The 22812-nt window shown below is 40.1% G+C and overlaps 1 protein-coding gene across 2 annotated transcripts in view; it reads right to left on the reverse strand.

The window, feature by feature from the left end:
* The window catches only part of LOC115013501 (ADAMTS-like 2), a 32865-nt gene extending 18303 nt beyond the window's left edge, over positions 1–14562 (reverse strand). For both annotated transcript variants that reach the window (XM_029439847.1, XM_029439848.1), the window contains exons 1-6: positions 14432–14562; positions 4904–5009; positions 1954–2096; positions 1737–1812; positions 1326–1428; positions 27–172 (exon numbers count right to left, since the gene is read on the reverse strand). In XM_029439847.1, coding sequence (XP_029295707.1) covers positions 27–172; positions 1326–1428; positions 1737–1812; positions 1954–2096; positions 4904–5008 — 573 coding nt within the window. In that variant the 5' untranslated portion in view covers position 5009; positions 14432–14562. The remainder of the gene's footprint in view (positions 1–26; positions 173–1325; positions 1429–1736; positions 1813–1953; positions 2097–4903; positions 5010–14431) is intronic.
* Between the last annotated feature and the right edge of the window lie 8250 nt (positions 14563–22812).

Here is a 22812-nt window from a genome sequence, read left to right on the forward strand (position 1 = left end):
CAAAGTAAAGAAGAAGCTGGACTCACCTCACACTTACCGTCCACGCAGACGCCGCGGTAACTGCTGTACTTGCAGGACGTGCCGTCTCGTGCCGTCTCCATCAGTTGCCTCTGGCCGTCAGCCGTGGTGCAGTGGAGGTCGCAGGGGTTGCTGGAGATGTGAACGTAGTCGTCTGTGAGAGAAACACAGGTTAAAGGTCACTATATTTATAACCACCAGCTAGTTGCTACCTTTGTCTGTCTGCTGTTTGGTGCAGGGTAGGGAGCGTACAGTGGCTTTATCTGAGCTTGTTTGCTGAAAACACTCTCCGACTGTTGCTGGGAACAGTAAACATGCTCAAAAACTAAAAGAAGCGTTAAAACTGAGAGAGTTCTCTGGGTTTAGCAGTGTGAGTCTTTTGATTGAGATCTGTGTCAAAAATGAGTTGTGAGATCTCTTATCACTCACCCAAAAACTAGATTTAGTATGTTAATAATACTAATAGTAATACATTTTATTTATAAGCGCACTTTTCATTTGCGTAATCAAAACTCAAAGTGTTAAGAAAAAAAGGATACATTTGTTCTGATTGATTGGTCTAAAGTCTTGAAATCTGTAAGTATCTAACAGTACAACTTACAAACATTTTCAGATCACATGAAAAATCACACTTATCAATAGTCAAAGTCGAGATTTTTCAAAAATGAGGAAAACTGCTAACATTGTAAACTGATAAGGTTTGTCTGAAAATGTTGGCAGATTAAGATGTAAACACAATTTATATGGAATATGTCTTCCATATAAAATATTTCTTTCACCCTGCATATGTGTTCATATATTTGATATACAACTTGTTATGAGTTCATAGATATCAATCACTTGTAGTGCTCCTTGTAGTTTCTGAGATACAGTCATCATCTTATTACACATTTGGGGCACACAGGACAACTGTTTGCTCCTCTACAGCATATGGAAAACACAGTAGTCCCATGTGCCCAAAGACTAACTATAGTGTGATAAGAAAAACGTACTTTTCAGCCAAACAGTTTGACCGATTTTGAAAATGTTTTCAGATTTATGCTTCCACCAAAGGAAATTTTAACTTTCAGTTCCGGACAAAAAAGGGTTGATAAAAACTTACGAACAAATAAGTCAACAAGGTGATCAAATAAAAAAAGACTTCAAGATATTAATTAGAAACATGTTTTGAAACTTTCTGTGTTTTAAGAAGTCATTCAAAGGATGCTGTTGTTGTGGATGCAGGGCATGTTGAAGATAAGCAGTCACCTCTGGTCTGTTTAATATGATAAAGTGATGATGTCAAAGCGTTTTATAGGTGTTAATACCAGGATACAGAGGTTTCCACTGGTAGTTCCTCCCGTTATAAAGCTGTGAGTTGAAGGACCAGCACTGCTCCTCTCTGAAGCTCCTCCCAGTGGCAGGACATTCCTGCAGTGCAGAGACAGCACAGACCATTAAAACTGTTCTGTTTCGCACTTGTTAAGAGTCAGTTTTACAGTATGTTATACAAATACATTCTTTTACAGCGTTTATTTGTGCAGGGATGGTTTTCTGAGAATGCACAATCGTTCTGTGCCCCACCCGGCTTCACTTTCAAACAGCTACATACAGTCACGCCTGAAGGCCGCCCGCCACAACCACAGTCCTCTACTGTCAGCCAGTCAGAAGGACTGTGTTTGTTTTAATAAAGATGTGAAATAAAGTAATGAGAAATTAACTGGAAGTCTGTGACTCACTTCAGTGTTGCAGAGGTGATATTTCTTAGCGGTTCCTATACAGGTCATGTTGTCTTTCCCAGCAGCAACTTTCTTTCTTTGGACAGAAAACAAACATTTGGAGAAAAAACAACATATAAAAAAAAAAGATTGGATAATAATAATAAAACATCAGGTTAAGATCATGTCGTGTTATAATCTGTCAATTGATCTTAATGTAATATAGATTTTGACTGACCTCTGTTTGAGGCAGTGTCTCTCCTGTGACATCACTCCCCCTCCACAGGCACGAGTGCAGGCTGTCCATTTGGCCCACTCCCCCCACCAGTACGTGGTCACCTCCAGTTCCTCCTCCAGACTGTTGGATGCCACGCCGTCCTCCTGAAAACACACACGTACACGGACACACAAACACAATACATAAAGACACACAAATAGTGGCAATTAGTTGTACTAGCATTAATCATTATTAACATTTAACAGTATTAAGACCTATAGAGAAGCAGGTTTGTTTGTACATATTAATATGCCAACATTTTCAGACAAACAACGTTTACTATTCTATTCATAACTTTCTTCAGTTGCGGAGTCAGTCTATCTGAGTAGCAAGGGCGATTAATAAAAAGGGCACCAGCTGAATGCATTGGATGGACCAGCAAGCAGAATGTTTTATAGCATGTAGGGCAGAATATACTGCACTGCATCACGTCTTCCTAATTTTAAGCACTTTATCACACTTTCTTTACTAGAAGTGCACCCTAGAGGGCACCTCATCATGTTTTCTCCACTGGAAGGGCACCCTAGATCAGGGGTCACCAACCTTTTTGATACTGAGAGCTACTTCAAGGGAACTGAATAATACGAAGGGCTACTTGTTTGCTACAAACTTCCTGAATAACATAGTTGCACGGTTCAACTTTAATGATAATATTATCATTAATAATCATAATCATAATAAATATTCATGTGTGAAGAGACTGATCACATGTTAATGTTAATTATTCCTCACAATGATTATTAACAATGATTTATGGTAGGAAACACAGATATATTTTAACATGCAACATTATTTATTTATGTTCTCAATCTATTTCAACATTTGAAAGTTGTCACATCTCTGATATCTTTGTAAATATCTTTATTGACAGTTTTGTATGAATGAGCACATTTGTAGCATTTTGTTCCAAATTACACCAGTTATATTTTAGTACAAAGCATCACATCTGTAACATTTTATAGGAAATCATGAACTGTCACATCTTCAAATAATATCCTGTTTACAAACACTAACTTTGTAACATCAGAGAGAGGCAGATCACATCAGAACCTTTCTTCTCGTCTTAGAACAGTGTGTTCAATAACATCATTGCACCTTTCAAGACCTCTCCGTCCGAAAAGGCTTTCTTGTTCTTTATAAAAATAATGTGCGGCTCTCAATGAAGCTTCCGATGCTTTCTGTGACTTGTTGACCGGCCTCGTGAAAAGAGATGCTGCTGCCCAAATCTACTTTAACTCACAGCTTGTTCTGCCCGCAGTGCCGCAGGTGGTAGTTAGTTAGTTAGTTGTAAAAAATAATTCTTCCTCCAGTCATTGTGAAAATAGTTAGTTTTCTTTCGCTTCTCTGCCATGTTTAGCGTAAAAAACGCACCTAGCGCCCCATTTTAGCTGCTCCCGCTAGCTTTTCTCAGCGAAAAGGGAAATGGAGATTTAACTTGCGCGTGGAGTTCTTATACATAAAACATTTTTTATTTTTTTATTTTGTATTCAATATTGTCAATTTAAAATAAAGAATAATTCAAGTGTTATTGATTAAAAAACATTTTTAAAACAGCAAAACAATTAAATACAAATTTTAGACGGAGCTCCATGGTGACTAGTGCTACCTTTAGAGCATGCCCTGTGGACGACTCACGTAATCCCTGCGGGCGACCAGTCGCAGGCACCGCGTTGGCTACCCCTGCCCTAGAGAGTACTTTATCATGTTTTCTGCATTTAAGGGCACCCTAGAGGGCACTTTTGCTGGATTTCTTTCAAACATGGGAGCAGTTGCAGTTGCAGTACTTGTAGTATTAGTAATACTCTGATTCAACAATGTAAAACCGCGGAACAGGGGATTGAACAGTCAGAACAGAGTGTGTCACAACCAAATAGAATCTCAGTAAATGAGCGTCACAGTGTTTTGTTCTGGGGCTCCAATGTGTGAAGACGGTCAGCGCATTTCACACATTCCTGATGTGCCAGAGCAGCATTAATTCTGGCCGATGGCTGCGTCCCTTTATTCAGACAGATTCATCAGAGTGACCGTTGGAATGTGCACTGAGCTCCTTGTAAAGGTGTGAGACAGAGCAGCTGTGAGAGAGGGCGAGAGACACTAAAAATACCAGACAGAGAGCGTAAGTGAGAGAGACAGGGAGAGAAAGATGGGTACAGAGAGAAAGAGAAAGTTTAGAAAGATAGAAGAAGAGTAACTGATTGGTCGACAGCAGCTCATCACAGTCCTTAGACTATTAAACTTTTAAACTTTGCATGTTGTTGTTTTTGTTTTTTTTATTCCGCTGAACAAATGTTTAAGGAGGAATTAAGGAGTTCCAGTGCATTTTAATGAAGTAACATTAGAGATATCTGTAAAACTCTAAATATTGCAGGATATCACACCAGAAACCAGAAATAACGGTCTATGGAGCGGATTCCAATCTTTTTCTCAAGTGACCCCTTGTCTATCATTGAGTGAACTGACTGACTAAGTGACATATTTTATGGATAATTTTACATTATATTCAATGCATAACAATAACAGCACAGAACAACTAATAAACTGTACTATTAAACCAAATAGTGAACGCAATAACTGCAGGTAATTTGTGTATAACAAGCGATTTGGATGAATTTTGAGACTCTAGGCTACATGGTGCTAGAAAAAACCTGATTCAATTTTCAGCCAAATATTTAAACTTTTTAGACCTGGTCTTTTGTTGCCTAGTGTTTTGACCTGTAAATCACCAAGACAATGCTTACTGGGCTGTGAAGACAGCAAACTAACACATTTCCCAAAATGTCAGAATACTTCATGTCATGTTTTTTAAGACAACCAATGACACCACAACAGTATTTTATTCCCCATTACAAAAGGCAATGGAGGACAAAAACATCAATGTTTTTCAGTAACATTAGCAAAGCGTTTGGTTTACCTGCAGCCCCCTGGTGGACGGGATTCCCACAGACACTGCGAGCGTCAGAAAGCCCAGCAGGACCACGCCCGCCTCCCCACACTGTTTCCACGACCACACCCTCATCCTGGTGAATCAGAGAGAGAGACAAAAATAAATTAAAATGTGGTTGTTGAAGAGACCGTTCTGGTACTACAGTATAAGTTCCCAGGGGCAAAAACTGACCATCTCCTTCAGGCACTGTTCCTTTGTGTATAAAGGATATATAGGATTTTAATGACATGAAAGATGAGCAAAACTTGAATCTGTGAGCTCTTGTTTTATTTGCGCTGGCAGTAACAGTGACAATAACTTACATGAATTGAAAACACTACATCACAAGCTATATCACATGATATGCTTTTAGCCCCGCCCTAAACATATTATGCTCTATCATCTATTTTATTCTAAATGGGACCATAATTTACAAAATGAACAATTTGTTGTATAGAAGAAGATTTGAAACTAGTGATTGAGACCACCAACGCATTAGGAAAATGTTTGATGAGGTAATAAATCCAGAGAGAAATAGAGTCATTTTCTCATTGACTTCTATACAATCTGTCTTATTTTTGCGGCCAGTGGAGTCATCGCCTGCTGGCCATAATAAATAATTCAGGTTTAAGACTTCCTATTTCAGCCCCAGAGGTTGTCGCTTGGTCAGTAACAAATTGATGGTATATTTTCTCTTAAAGACGAACAATAAACTTAAAGCTTTTCTTGAGCAGTAAGATGTGTGCCGTACTTCTGACAGCTCATCTCTGCACACTGTAGTCTGTTTACATGTTTCTGTTGCTCACCATTATTTTTTTCCACCAGCTTTTTACCAAGTCCCGCTGTATTGTGGTGTGATTGGCTAATATTTCTGTGCTGGGATTGGCCATTTACACCGGGCGGATTTAATCACTGGTCACTCAGCGCCACGTCACATGTTGATAACCTGTTGATAACGCCCCTTGGAAATAAAAAATTAACTGAGAGCTTCCAGACTAATAGAGCAAAACCCCTTTACTGTCTCAGGAAAACATATTATAATCTAGATTTCTAATGATTACAGTAGTAAAATACCAGAACCCTTGATGCTTATTGAACTGTTTTAAAACCATCAATAAATAATTCAACACAAAGAAAGATGTTACACTCTACATTGTAAAGTTTCTGTCTAAATCTGCCTTGTGTCCTGTTTCTGATTAAATACAATTAACTGCTAAAAATCCGAAACCTTGAAAGCGTTGAAGTCTCAGACCAACATTGTACGCCTAACAGTTTTCACCTAACGCCGAGCAGCCAACGGTATGATTAATGGAGGGAATATGGCCCAGAAACCTGTCTGTGTGTCTAGATGGAAGCACCCTAGTGATGAGTCTTGAACAAAGGCTCTGAAGGGAAATATCATGACCACTAATGAGTTCCCATGGCATTAAAAACCCACGTCCAGCCACTTATGTGAATTGTGGAAGAAAACATATTGCTGAGACGTGTGGGCATTTTTTCATGTCTTCCTCTCTCTAAATTGAGGCTTCTCAGCTTCCAAACCCAGCAGAAGGGCCTGGAGTTGGATTTTCTTACACCACGAGAACACATTTGTGGTCGTAATATTTCCTTTCTGACTCTCCAGTGAAATCCCTCGCCTCCAAGAACATCTGTGGTTGTTTAGGAGGGGATACCTGAAGAGCTGCCGCTGTCTTTTACATTCACACAGAGATGCTGGTGTTCGATAGTAAATCACAGCAGTGTTGATCCCAGAGATCAACACTGAGATCACAAGAGATCACAAGAGATCAAACAGTGTGGCCAAGTGGACACACCCAACACTTAATGAGGTGCAGAAAGCAATGTTGCTGTACCTCACTGATTATACAAAAAACATTTGCATTAAGGTAAAGATTCAAAATGATTTGATAAAAGGAAATCCTCAGGTTCACATTTGACATCGACAAGAACGGGCACTATTTGATGCCACTTCAAGAAACACTTCAACATTTTGGCAAATACACTTGTTTTCTTTCTGAGAGTTAGATGAGAAGATTGTTCTCACTCTCATGTCCTGTACATTAAGTAGCTTGAGTCAAGACATGTTTAACCTAGTTTAGCATGGAACCAGGTGAAAACACCTAGCCCAGCTCTCTCATTAGGGTTACCTCGTTTGTTTGTTTCAGTGTCATGTCAAGTGGCATGTCGCCTTTACAGACCGCAACTCTTTGACTGTAGTACACTTTTTGCTGCTGGATATGCTAATGTTACAACCCAACTCTTCTTGCCTTCCCTGGAGTCAGTGAGCAATGAACAGTTACCAGCAATACCGGAAGCCAAGCAATGGGCCTGCTCCGAATGCCCATGCACTCCGAACACCCACACGCTCCTAACGGGCACCAAACTAATTACATTAATTGCATTAGAGTTATATCTTGTGAGTGAATATAAAGCGGGTATCTGAAAATATGTTATGGATTACAGCATCAGGCGAAATCTGCTTTAAATGCAACCCAGGACTCACAGGCTTACAAGCACGTCAGGGAAACAACGGTACGGCATGTGAAGGGCATTTTCTCAGACAATGCACGCTCACGCCAAAGCCGGCTGCAGGTATTTAAATGTGCTGGCAGTCCGGGGCAGGCTGCCGCTGGCAGGTGGAGGGTGACACAGACAGGCTGTTGAGAGGCCACAGGTGTTGGAGACGGGAGTTGGACAGCGGAGGGGCCCGTGTAAAAGTTAAACAAGCCCCAATGTGCTGGAAGGACGAAGGTAAATTTCCTAGGACTTTACACAGGTAGGCCTTTGTTTGGCTCTTCAGACTATAAGGAAATGTAGATGTCTGTATGTAAAGGCTAACATGAACAGACACAGACACACAGGAAAAGGAGGGTACTTGAGCGGCTCTGCAGTTGTATATACGAGTTTAATGACTCAATGAAGCCTTTGATTTGTTAAAGGAACACTGAACCAAGTCTGCAGAATTTCTCAAACCATTCCTGCAGCATAATCAAATTTGATTTTGTCAATTTGTATCATCAATGTGTGCCAAAAAACATAGTCATGTTACATTTATAAATATACCATTTAGCATCAGAAGAAAGAGACGATGTGGCATTTCACACATGAACTTGCCTGAACTGAAATTCATGAAATTAGATTTATGCTTTGACAAATGATAAAAGAAAATGTGTTAATGGAAATACTTGAAAATGTGTTGAAATTAAATCTATTCAAACTTTTGAGACAAAGCTAGAGGGAAACACTCTTGGTTGCAATGTCTGAATCAGCAAAATTTGGTGGAACTGAATGATTTCTGGAGGCTACGTGCTGCACATTCACGCACATGTACTTGAACACATGCACACACATAGAGCTTCTAGGAAAGGGTTCATAGTACATCCCGTGTCCTCAAGTCCAGTTAGGCAGCCTTGTTAAAATAAGCAAACAGCTCGTCTCGCCCTGTTTGCAGTCTGGCTTTCTCTGGCACTAAATATTGGTGACAGGTGTCTTAAAGCAGGCGCAGCAGCACCTGGACTTCATTATCCGACCAGACACAGCTGGAGCCCGGCCAGCTGCAAAATACACACACACACACACACACACACACACACACACACACACACACACACACACACACACACACACACACAGAGGAGACGGACACTCAGTCAGACACAGCTGCACATGTGTATACACTCAGCCAGTGGCGTGACTGAGTACACACACACACACGTCGGCCACCGTGCACGCTAATGCTCAAGCTTGAGCCATGTGCACGTACAGGTATGCAAATACCCTAGCATGAATGTACACTCACACTTTCTCTCCCTCTGTTCTGCTTACACACATACACGTTTGTACAACTATACTTGAGGGGACCACCATAAACACAATATAATCCTTTTCCTATCCCACTAAACTTAATCATCACAGCTACCTTAACAGTAACCTAAATCTGAGCCCAAACTTCAACCTAAAACTAAGCCCTCAAATGGCTCCTTAATTAACAGGTCAAAATTTATTTTACCCTTTTTCAACCAAAATTAGCGCATATATGCAAGTTTTTTAAACACGGGATACCCGCTCAAATAGGCGGTAGACTTCTTTCCCACGAGTGTGCCTTTCTGTTTATTTTTGATGTGTCACGTTTGACGTCACTGACGCGTCGGCTGGCACAGGAAGCAGGGTTAGTAAACAGTGAAAATGTTACGCCGGTTACTACTTTTTTATATCTGTTACTTTCAGTCTCTCTTTCAAACTCTCAAACCAGATTCAGTGATTGTTGGAACAGTGGAAGGTCTAACAAAGATGGTTTCAGATGTGGGTTTTTTAATCAACAAGGTAAAATTGCTGTTGTCTGACTGGAGTCTGGTCGCTTTGAGGAGAGCTTATTAATTGTATGTTTTGTACGTTAATCAGTTAAAATAATTGTCCAAATCACTGCTGATATTATTTATTATATATTCACTACAACGCGCAGGAAAAGACCACAGCGTCCTCACTTTGCCACTTGTATACTGTACTAAACTATATATATATATGCTACATTTATTATTATCATAACTAATATTACATTGTACCTTATGCTATATCTTATACCTCACACTATACTAAACTGTACTGCAGTGATAGTCAAGTTACAGCCCCTCGGAGGCCTGGTGGCCCGCCGACCATTTTCTTACTGACAATGAAAATAAATGGATTCACAATGGAATTGAGAGGATTCCCCGGACCTCGGTCCTTAAGATTTTACATTCCTGGTTGATTTGACAACACCCTATTTACTGGAGGTAACAACTAATGCGGTAGAGGACTACATGTCTGGAGGAAGCAAAACAAACTAGTGTTGTTTTAAGGAAGAAGTTAAGCAATATTTGCCCTTTTTCAACCGTGATCTGATTTTATGCTTTACATGACATGAGTCTGGGAACAGTGAAAGTAGTTAAAAGTAATGATGATTAATAGCGCTCCATGTCAAGCACACTGACTTTGCATGTCCTGAGACTACTTCATAATAAAAGTAAACTTTTCGCCAGTTTAATGCTTTTAATTTGAAGCTGCAGCATCGAGAGAATGTTCGGTTTGCATGAGCAGTAACTTAATACAGCAGTTTTTCCAACACACCGGACATTGAGTTCACAATACTTTCATCAGTGGGCCAAAGGCTCGATCACCATGAAGTCCTTCCTTTAATGAAATGCCCTAATTTTTCAGGCAGGTTCTTCCTCCTTCCTCCTCCACTTCACTGTCATCTCCCAGCGACCCGGGAAGGACAAACACAGTGGACAAAAGTAAACACAGTCCCCTTGTCCTCTCTGTCTCCCCCTCCCTCACCCCTGTGCCGTCCCCACCCTGACGGCCCCCTGGGGCCCCTCGCCTCGCTGTCTTGTTTTTGTAGCACTGGCAGCCTCAGCAGACAGACAGACAGCAGCAGTCTGTCCCCTGGGAGGCTGGACCGGAGCAAAGCAGTCAGACCGACCGATATGTCAGCCCGATACTGAACGTGTATTATCTAATACTGGATACCAGCCAGGCACTGTTGGCCACCTGTAATATGTATATCATACCATTTAAATGAAAATGTTTAGCAGGTTTAGATTAAAGTAGAGATGGAAAGGATGAGTCAACAATTCAGCAAAAAGGCAAACGGTTGAATTTGCTGCTTTTCCATATTATGTAATTGTAAATTGAATGTCTTTGGGTTTTGGATTGTTAATTGGACATAACAAGTAATCTGAAAACCTCACCTTGGGCTCTTGTACCTTGTGATGTTTCAAATTTTAGGCCACTTTACTTATTTAGGTTGAGCGAAAGATTGTGGTTTGGCTTCAAATAAATACATTGTTGACGCATGTTACAGTACTTTAAATATGTTACGTAACAAGTTATGTCTGCGACGTAAATTCAGTACGATACGTAAATTTAGTACGATACGTACGCTACGACTCAAACACTGGTGGGTGAATATTCTGTGTTTTTTGACCCATCGATCTGAACTGACATCCTCCCTTGGCAGTCCTCTCTCTGTTTATACTACATCACCTGACCTCCTCCTTTACTCCGGTCACCTAAACAGATACCTTCTAAAAACAGATCAGGCAACAGAATGACAGGAAATATTCCAGGCCAGCTTTAAACCCAGGACACTGAAGTCACATGTTGGTAATGGAAAGACGCAACAGTAGCATCATTTCAGTTAAGAGATTGATGGTTAGATGGTTGAGACAATGTTGTTAATTAGTTTTGTATGGAAACCAATGCACAGTTTTAATGTCTTTAAATATTTGTGACATGAAAAAGTGGTGTGACATATTGGTGATCCCAGCGTGTTGCTGGCTGCCTTCCAAAGCCCATATAGGTCAAACTGTGGGGGAGTGTGGGGCGGTTGTGGATGTCTGCCTGTCAGCGGGCAGACTCATCCCTTCTGCCTTTTGCTCCATAAGCCAAACTCTCTTCTCTTTCCTCAGTGGCCGTCCCTTCTCAAGTACACATGCAAAGTGGAAAATGGATGTAGGCTCTCCTCTGCCTCTTGTAAACAAAACAAAAAAGACCAAGAAGAGCCAATAGACAGACAGACAGACAGCTGGACAGACAGACAAAGACATGGGGAGGGGAGGATGATGGATAAGAGACAGAGTGAGAAAGAGAACTCTGAGGACGAGTAAGGCAAGGCAGTCTGAGAAGTTGAGGAGAGGTCAGCAGAGTTTCGTTGCCCCCAGGGCAAAGAGAGGCCAGCCTAGATTGCTCACACTTGAACTCTGACCTATTTAATAACTCGCTCTTGGGCTGACTTTCCCAGGAAAACAACCAGGCTCAGTTCATCTGTATTACATTCACTCACAATGAAACAAAAACTAAATGACTCTGGAGCAGGTTTTGCGATGGCAAGTGAGCCCATTAGTGGTTTGTCTAACAACCAGACTTTTTGGAACAAGTCTGTGCAGTTCAGTGCATTAGTGAAGCATGCAATGCTGCTGCTCCACAATAATCCACTTGTATCTACAGTTTTAATAAACTACACAATTACTGCTGTCTTCACATACAGTATATTCAAATTCTGTTTTTATTGTGAGCAGTAATCAATCAAGACTTAACAGGTGAAGAGTGCCACCTGCAGAAACCTAAACTTCAGGAACAGAAAATCCAAAGAGAAAATAATGCTTCTAATACTGCTTTAACTACATACAACAGAGACATCATTATCTGTATCTATCCAACCAACAAAATTAACTGTCTCTGTTTCTGTATTCGGATAGAAGACGGGAAGTTGGCGAGGTGTATACCGGAAGTATTTTATCACCTATTATTCATACAATCAAAGAATCAAATTGATTTGATATTGACATGTAATTGATTATGAAACATTTTTCACATCTTTATACTGTACTTTTTATCCCCCCCTTAACTAAACTAAGTTTTATGAACTGTCTGAACCCCACCACCAACCAACCTTTAAGGAAGAGACATTTAACAAAATCATTTTCCATGAAACCTTTTTCCATTTCTTCAACTGGGTACATTAAATGGAGGGGACGAAAACATCCAGCTACAAACTACAGGTTCTAAGCTTCATTTGGATTCATAGGTTGCAGGGTTTGAAAGAAGGGAAGGTCCGATGATGTCATTCTGCATAATAATTAGCCATGTGCTTCTGTTTGTTTCAGGGATGCTTGTTGTTGTATTTTCGCAGCAATGGCCCATGGGCGTTTGTGTCCGGGATAACTGGCTGTCAGACAAATGGGCTTTCAGTCCAATGGGACATTTTTGGGACTATTGGTGATTCAGAATAATGGGCCAATCAGCTGGTGGGGTTTTTGAGTGGTTTAGTCTTTTGGGTATAAAGGTAATATTTGATTTGCGTCCAATCAAACATTTTGACAAAGCAGTTAGTACTGCACATATGTATTCATTTTACATTGACAAACTAAGATCAGACTGAATTCAGCCAGACAGATTTCCAGTTACATTTATTTGTGAAGGAGTTTCAGGATTAGTTTGTCATGTGGCACGCAGCATAATCATTAAAGGTGTTGCTGTAAAGTTTGCAGCCAGTTTCAGGGAATGCTCACATCAGCATTTTTCAGTCCAGTTGAACCAAATTCCGTGGCAAGGCACATCCCATGCATGGAGGCAACTGTTGAGTGGTACAGGAAACCAACTGTATGACCAATAATCAAACACCACATGACCTTTGTTTCTTTCATTTCTGGAACGTTTGAGTTTTACCTTTGTGAACGCAAACCGAACCAGTTGAAAAAAAATAATAATAATCATGCTCTCATTAGTTTGATCATCTAGGTAACTAATAATGATAAATACTAATTAACTTTATTTAAATGAGTATTTGTCCATCCTGTTTATATCAGTGCGGGTAGACTAAATAAAAGCAACAGCTCTCAGTATAAAGCAATACAATTCAACGTCGACATAAACTACAGCCTTCAAAATAACTATTAAGTTGAATCAGCCCCTCTCTTGAACAGTTTTTGTAGATTTTAACCTTCATGAAGGTTGGATTTATTGCAGGACAGTTGTACGAGACTGCAATGGTTTTAGCTAGGTGTACCTAATAAACTGGCAACTGGGTGAAGTTCATTAAATGTTGTTGAAACAATGGTGTATGTAACCTAAACATCTAACACACTTTCAACCAAATTTAAACCAGTTTTAACTTCGATGTCTAGACATTTTTTGACCAGCAAATCACCTGTGCTCTTTAGGTATCTAAGTGAGATGTTTGCACTTTTTTAATTTTTTTACACTATTATGAGAAAGTTTATTAAGTTAGGAAAGTGAAACTTGACAAGACGTTGGATATTAATTATCTTCTCTCAGTTTAGAGCCACAAAAAACGTCACAGTTAGACAAGTAGCACTGGCCCGAATGTTAGCCTCTACCTCACCAGTTTACATATACACACATACTCTCTCTTACACACACACACACACACCAACAGCTGACAAGTTTCCAGACATACTCTGGTCTCTCCAGGCACACATACGTATACGCATGCATGCCTGCACGAAAACACACACACACACACACACACACACACACACACACACACACACACACACACACACACACACACACTCACACACACACACACACACACACACACACACACACACTCCTGAAAGAGAGTCAGCATTATTTTGTGGATTTGTTTTGGTCTGGGGCAAAACGCAAGTCTCATTGGCTCTGGTGTACCTCGTAAATGCACACATTTACACACACATACACAGAGAGCAGATGCAAACTACACCAGCACATGCAGACAAGCCAGCAGCCAACATTGATACACACACACACACACACACACACACACACACACACACACACACACACACACACACACACACACACACACCATGAACACACACTGACTCACACAACACACAATACAGCACAAAAACTTAACACAACTTACACAAACTCTAACACAATGTAAACACAAACACAGCCTGCACACGCACACACACACCCACACACACACACACACACTCATAAGGTTTCCAATATTTACCCACTCACCTCGCCTGCAGCAGTCCAAGGGCGTCTCTGTCTGTGTTGAGGATGCCGCTCAGTGCATGTGCGCGTGTGTGTGTGTGCGTGTGCGTGTGTGTGCGTGTGCGTGTGTGTATGTGTGTGTGTTAGCGTGCCAGCGTCAGCGATGGGGTGTTGTGGTGTGTTGGTGAGTGCTGCTGTCGCTGTGGAGTGAAAAGGGAGAGACAGACAGAGGGAGGAAGAAAGAGGGAAAGGGAGGTAGGGAGGTAAGGTGCGCTCTCCCTGCATCCCTCTTCTTCCTCCTCCTCCTCCTCCTCCTCCTCCTCCTCCTCCTCCCGAGTCAGCAGGAGCAGCAGAATGGCAGCAGAGGCAGAAGGTGGGAGGATCGGAGAAGCTAGAAGAAGAAAAAAAGCTCAACAGGAGCAACCCTGGCTGGCTGCTCTGCTTTCATTCTCTCTGACAGTTTGCTTCTCTAAATCAGTTTATTAGCATCTCAAGTCTACTGAAGCACATATGGATGTAAAACTAACAAAAACGTAATATGTTTTATATTATATCTAAATGTACTTTCACTTTACACCTTCCTACTGTCTACCTCCATCTTCATTACGAATGCGTTCATATCACTCTGAGGCAAACGAATGGACAGAGACACAAACAGACAGACAGACAGACAGATTGCTCTCCTCCCCGGGGTCCTCTGCTTCCATACTAAATTGAAACATCAGTGTGCGGAAGAAACTTTCTCATTCATTTTTCTCAAGTGCACTCATGTTTTTTGTTCGCAGATAATTATTTTGCAAATTTTTGCAAATATCATTATCTGATTTTTGCATAATAGATAATGATATTTTTCCTAGTGTTGAATGTCCTGAATAAGCAGATTGTGGAGCATTCTGTAATGTTATTTTTCAGGACCACACTGATATCAATATTTTAGAGTTTTAGAAATCTGATAAATATTGTACACTAAATATCTTTTTTAATATTAATACCAAAAAATAATTGTGAACAATAAATGTACTGAGAGAAGGACATTTTACAATTGATCAAATAAACTTGCAATGGTGACACTTTCTGTACTGCTAATTCTTCTTAATTGTTGGCTCACATATACGCTGATAGCGATTTATCTACGATAAATATAAGCTTATATTAGACCATAATATATACCTACTGCTTAAAGTTGAGGTAGGCAGTTTATTTTTGGTGTCATTGGGCAACAAATCCATAATAATCTGATAGCATATTGTTATTCAAGTGGTACCCCAGGGTAAACCTACACCTACATCTCCCCCTCTCTGTGCTAAGCCCCTCCCACCAGATGAGCGTTGGCATATGCACACGCTTCCTTCAGCAACCTGTACAAGTATAGTCATTCATTTCAAACATCATCCCAATGGTGATTGTGATCCTGAATATGTTTTATCGCAGCAATTATATGAGAATTCGTGTCCTGTTTTCTTCGCAGACCATAAACTGTATAAAAAGTCAATGTAGTCACTGTGACGCCACCCAATGGTTTGTAGATCACTGTTTTGAAGCCACGAGTTTGGCATTTTGGCTGTCAAAGTGACCATATTTGGAAGAGAGGAGCTGGAGAAAAGCGAGACCAGGTGGGGCCGGGTACCGTTAGCATAAACAATGCTAAATTATCAGGTAGCACTAGGTTGGTAAGCAAGGTTCATCCGAAATTCATGTCAACTGTGATATTAAGTGGGATGCTAATTTTGGCTAAAGAAAAACAAGTCATTTTTTGTACCAGACTGTGAACAAACAACGGAACGGGGAGTGTGGATTTGGTAAATGCGCATGCGTTTACCACCCTATCAACGCGGATGCGGCAACACGCGCAAGAGTATGTACGAGATGAAAGTTGGTCATTTAAATCTAGGGGTCTATGGGGATTGACTCACTTTTGGAGCCAGCCTCAAGTGGCCATTAGAGGAACTGCAGTTTTTGGCACATCCATGTTTGCTGCCGCTTGTTGGGAAGAAATGTGTAGAAAATGTTGTTAACTGAAGCTGTGAGCTAGCCACAGCCTTTGGCAACTTTCCTAAAGCCTAAAAACAGAACCATTACGAGCAGAAGTTTTCTCTCAGACTACTTGAATTACAATATGCCGAAAGACTTTTATAGAATTTTTGCTCTATGACGGCAAAACTAAACTGCTCATCCCAGCTGTAACCAGTCAGGCTTTAGTTATGACTACAATTAGGGACGTAAAAATGCTTTTTTTGTAAACCTGCTGTAGATCACATTCCTGTTGTCTCCAGCTGTTCAACGTATTTGATATATATATATATTACTGACTGATCAAGTTTTGTTCCATGATCTACTTTTCCTTTTCAGGTGAAATGCTCCTTTTAGTGACGGTGATCCCGGGATTCCTCCTTTTCCGAAACACACTGAGAAACACAGAGGAAGCCAAAGCCAGATGGGAGGACGACGATTCAGACGGAGGAATGAGAGGCGAGGAGAGAAGAGTGAATGATGAGAGGAGGACAAGCAGACGTCTGAGGACCACCATGTCTGCCCACCATGTCGTCTTCCCCTCTTTTTCCTCATCTGTCTGTCTCCCTCCCTACTGCTTTATTACAATTTCTCCTCTTCTCTCTCATGTTTTTCTCTATCTTTGTCTGCTGTTATTTCTCACCCCTCCCTCTCTTCCTCTCAGTATGTTTCTTTCTCTCTTCTTTCGGTCACACTCATTTCTTCACTTCTCTCTGTTTCTACAGCTGTCTCTTTGCAGCTTTGCACTTGTTCTCTCGATAACTCTCTTTACGCTTTCATGATCTCTTTCTTAGTTCTTTTCATGGACTCCTCAGTATGTTCTCACACATATTTTGTTATTAATTTTAAACAGTATCATGTCAAATTTATAATCTTTAAGATTTCAGTCCATGTTGGCAACAATTGTGGTGACTGGGTTATTCAATGTCCTGGAATTTCAACACATGTATCGACCACAATCGGATCTACAAACATGCCTTTAACAGCTTCTCCTGTAAGAAATCTTTCATCTCTTTCACTTTATCTCATCCTCCATCCCTTTATGACCTCTTACCCTCCTACATCCATTTCTCTCCTTCTTTTACGTCTGCTGCCAGTGTGTCTGTTGGCTACATTAGTCGCCGCTCTGCTCCACAGCCAGATTTATAAGCCGATAGACAAAGTTCAGGGAGGCTGCCAGACCAGAGGAATAAGCCCCGCCCACTACCACCACCAATTAAAGCCCACCACCCCTGAAAAATAAAAGTGTGTTGCTCGAGGGGCTTACAACACTCCCATGCGTGTGTTTTTGTGTGTGTCCATTTGCAGCAAAGCCTGGAGTCATTAGGGTTGGCGCACGCAGACAAAAGAGCAATTAAAGGCGTTATAAACACAACCGCAGAAAGAGGAGAGAAAAAAATATTGCCCACTTAAGCAGCAGTCTAAAATGTGTGAAGCAAAACACACTTAGATGGAAAAATAGATTAAAAAATACTTTTCTTTTTAAAGAAGAAAAACTGGAAGTTAAACTGAGTTTGAGGCAGTATATTCAGTGTCATTAGTTTCTCTCTCCAACGGGGAACAAACACCAGCGACGACTTATGCGCATACAAAACACCAGCACTCATTATTTTCTATATAACTCCTGACACATCATCACAGTTTGACACACATCAATTCGTCAGGATACACCACTGTACAATACATACATGCATGAAATGTATAATTTCCCAAAAATAATACATTTTCATTGCAATTCACACACACAAATAACGCAACATGGCAGACGTGTGTTGGATTTGAGAGCTCTTATTCTACATCTAAACCAGGGGTAGCCCGCGAGGGACTGTTTTTAAAAAAAATCAATTTAAATCAATCAACACTTGAATTATTCTTTATTTTAAAATGACAATATTGAATAGAATTTAAAAAACAAAAATGTTTTATGTATATATGAACTCTGACCATGTAAGCTAAATCTCCATTTCCCTTTTCGCTGAGACAAGCTAACTAACTAACTAACTAACTAACTAACTAACTAACTAACTAACTAACTAACTAACTAACTAACTAACTAACTAACTAACTAACTAACTACCACCTGCGGCACTGCGGGCAGAACAAGCTGTGAGTTAAAGTAGCTTTGGGCAGCAGCATCTCTTTTCACGAGGCCGATGAACAAGTCACAGAAAGCATCAGAAGCTTCATTTAGAGCCGCACATTATTAAATAAAGAACAAGAAAGCCTTTTCGGACGGAGAGGTCTTGAAAGGTGCAATGATGTTATTGAAAACACTGTTCTAAGACGAGATGAAAGGTTCCGATGTGATCTCCTCTCTCTGATGTTACAAAGTTAGTGTTTGTACAAACAGGATATGATTTGAAGATGTGACAGTTCATGATTTCTTTAATTGTTTTACAGAAGTGATATTTTGTACTAAAATATAACTGGTGTGATTTTGAACAAAATGCTACAAATGTTCTCATTCATACAAAACTGTCAATAAAGATATTTACAAAAATATCAGAGATGTGATAACTCTGACTTTCAAATGTTGAAATAGATTGAGAACGTAAATAAATAATGTTGCATGTTTAAATATATCTGTTTCCTACCATAAATCATTGTTAATAATCATTGTGAGGAATAATTAACATTAACATGTGATCAGTCTCTTCACAGATGAATATTTATTATGATTATTATTATTAATGATAATATCATTAAAGGTGACCCGTGCAACTAATATTATTCAGGAAGTTTGTGTCAAACAAGTAGCCCTTCGTATTATTCAGTACCCTTGAAGTAGCTCTCAGTATTCAGGGTTGGTGACCCCTGCTCTAAACATATGTATACATATCATACTAATCATACATACCCTAAATTTCCCTCGGGATCAATAAAGTGTCAGTCGGTCGGTCGGTTGGTAGGTAGGTAGGTAGGTTTCTATTTAGTTCTCCCCTCTCCTTTCTTTCGCTCTGTAGGTGTGTGTCAGCTGCGAAGCTCCACCCTTCGCAAAACGGAGCGAAGGAGAGAATGCGCAAAGTATACAGTACAAACTGAAACGTGCACATACATTAGATCAATAAGCGTTTAGTTTATTTAATAAAAGAGCACCTGTCAATGTGAAAAGTGAGTTATGAATAAAAAAAAATATATATGTTTGGCCTCAATTCTAAACGTCACGTCTGGAAGAAACCATGCACTGCTCATCACCTGTGCAATATCGTCCCAACGGTGAAGCATGGTGGTGGCAGCATCATGATCTGTTTGTTTTTTTGAGTGGCAGGAACTGGGAGACTAGTCAGGGTTGACGGAAAGCTGAATGGAGATAAGTACAGGGAGATCCTGAATGAAAACCTGCTCCAGAGCGCTCTGGACTTCAGACTGGGCGACGTTTCACCTTCCAACAGGACAATGATCCTAAGCACACGGCCAAAACAACGCAGCAGTGGATTCGGAAGAACTCTGTGAATGTCCTTGAGTGGCGCAGCCAGAGCCTGGACTTGAACTCAACTGAACATCTCTGGAGAGACCTGAAAATGGCCGTCCATCAGCGGTCCCCATCCAACCTGACAGAGTTTGAGACGATCTGCAAAGAAGAATGGGAGAAACTGCCCCAAAACAGGTGTGCCAAGCTTGTAGCATCATACTCAAGAAGACTTGAGGCTGTAATTGTTGCCAAAGGTGCTTCAACAAAGTATTGAATAAAGGGTGTGAATACTTATGTACATGTAATATTTTAGTGTTTTATTTTTAATACATTTGCAAGAAATTCTAAAAAACATTTTTCAAAATAAGGAAAAAGTGAAGGGGTATGAATACTTTCCGGATGCACTATCTATCTATCATATATCTATCACACCTAAATTGGAGTGCATTATTGCTCTCATACCAATCAAAGAACACAAAACAGAAAAAGAGAAATCCATATCTTAAACTTTATCAGGCTAACATAGTGGAATTTTTCAAGTTTCAAGCATCAGTTAGGTAAACCACATCAGTATTTCGCATGAGTATGGATTTAGAACAGACATTTAACTGCTGGAACTACTTTTTTCACATGGATTCTTCATTTTGGCAACACATCTGGTACAGCTTTGGTGTTTTGCTCGTGATATCAGCACTGATATATTGTACTAAAATCTCACTCACTGTACACTCTTGCTGGCTTGTTATGGATATTTTACTGTATTAAATTTAGTCTGAACATCTAGCAGTTTTTTTTTGTCTGTTGGAAAGATGAAACATATCATTTCCAGTGTGGCTCAGACATTTTCCTGGAAACATGGAGCTTCTCAAAAGCATTGACTGTGTAAGTCATGAACTGTATCCAGGTTGAATCACAACATGATGGGATGGACTATCAATGCAGTCTTTTTCTTTCATGAAGATGTTGATATCAGACACAATTTTGAACACAGTAACTAATTTAAGACAATATTATTGTCTGCAAATCCATTAATTTTACTTTATTCTTGCTGACTTTTAAGTGATCAGGAATAGCATGTTTAATTGAAGTGTTGTTTCACTAAAACCCAAAGAGGATACCGTAAGTATCCCTTCAACGAAAACCTAAAAGTATTGCTGTTGATGAAAGTACCGTTGCTTCGTTATTCGACATCTGAAATGACCCACTACGTGCAATGGCTTGGCTTTATTTTGTAGATGTTGTTGAATAAAACTATATCTTAAACATTATCTCACTTACATGCAAACTGTTGTGGACAGCTGTGTTTGGTCTGAGAGTTTTTTTCTGACGACATGCAGAGCAAAACAAGGCTAATCTTTTAATTAAAGTTTGATGAAAGAGAAGAACGGCCAAAAGTCTCTGTAAGGGAAACTGAAGGAAACATTTAATTTCCTGCTTATTAAGTTGTTTTATACAATTAAAAGAGCAAATAAGCTGTTATTCTTGGAATTTAAATCAAAACAAAGAATGACAATAAAATATCTGATGTACTAAAAGCAACAATGAAAATATCACGCTCAAAAGGACCATTTATTGACAAGGTAAAGTAACACCAGAACTGAGGTGAAGTGCTCCACTCGCACCGGTTCACATTTGTCCGAAGTGACTGGCTGGCTGAAACATAAGCACTGCCCTCCAATTATTTGTGGAAGAAGGCCCGGGGGTCACAGCTATTTATTACTGAATCAAAAGGAAGCCCTGTGTTTTTTCAGATGCGTTCAGGAAGTCTGTTCTACATTCCCACACTAACCCGCCGTGTTTGGATTGAGGGGTCCTGAGGTGAAAGTCACCACGGGCCACAAACTCTCCTGGACAAGAAGAGCTGAGGGTCCTCACATTTCACTGCCACAAAAATCCAGATTACCAAGACATTTAGTGAGTTGCTGCACTAGACAAGCATTTCTAGTTAAGGTTCTCTCAGTGGTCTATACTGACTGAGATGCTTGATGTCAGAATGCAAGAGCACCGTCAGGAGAGGCAAACCAGGAAAATGTTTGCGGCCCCCCAAAGTAATTTTGGAAAAGGGGCCCCCGATGGCACATTTTCAATGAACCTATAAACCCAATAAACCTCCTTAAACCTGCCATTAAAGTGCCCCGTCACTGCCCCCAAAAACCCTAAGTGTGGCCTCTTCTAGCTAACGTATGAGAGCTGGACACCGTTAGATGAACAGTCAGCGAGCTAACTGTCACCTTCTCATACAAATACACGATCACATAAATCTTCTGTCCTGTTAGACTGTAATCATTTGGAATGAAGCATCATGGAAACATTGCCAAAATCAACATTTGACTTGCATAGATTAAGATTGTTTATTTATTATGCTTTTCTTCCAGTGAACTGAACGTCACTATTTTTTCTTTAAATAATTTCACAAGTATCAAGAAATTGTCACTGGGTTCAAAAATTGACCCTTGGTGAAGTCCCGACCCAGAACGCAGCTCTGACCAGGGTCCAACAACTATGTGGCTCTGCTCCATCGACTCTAATGCAATCATTTTATATTTTCTTATCTTTCAGTCTGGTTTTGTAGATTTCGAACTAACTAACTAACTAATCGTTGTGCCTGGCGCACATCTAATAGTTACCCGTAAAGGTTGGAACGAGTTATATGTTTTTAAGTAGTGTTAGCACACTTAGTTACGCTAGCTACAGGTTTACAGAATATATACACATGTTGTTTAGCTTTTTAATGATTGTAATAGTAAATAAAGAGCTACCCTGCTTTACAGGAACAAAGTTGCTCCCTAATTTTATTGTCGGTTTGGATCGCCAGGTGATTTGTTGGTTTACTTTTAGCATACACTGTGATCTGTAGGCTTTAATGTTAGCTTCTATTTTTTAAATCTGTTTTCACTGCTGAATCAGTTTTACATCCTGGAAGTATTACTTAAATGCATATTGTAGACCCTTCTGTCTGTAGTCTGTCTCTCTGAAATAAATA

This window comes from Cottoperca gobio, chromosome 9, assembly GCF_900634415.1.
Source record: "Cottoperca gobio chromosome 9, fCotGob3.1, whole genome shotgun sequence".
NCBI classification, from domain to species: domain Eukaryota; kingdom Metazoa; phylum Chordata; class Actinopteri; order Perciformes; family Bovichtidae; genus Cottoperca; species Cottoperca gobio.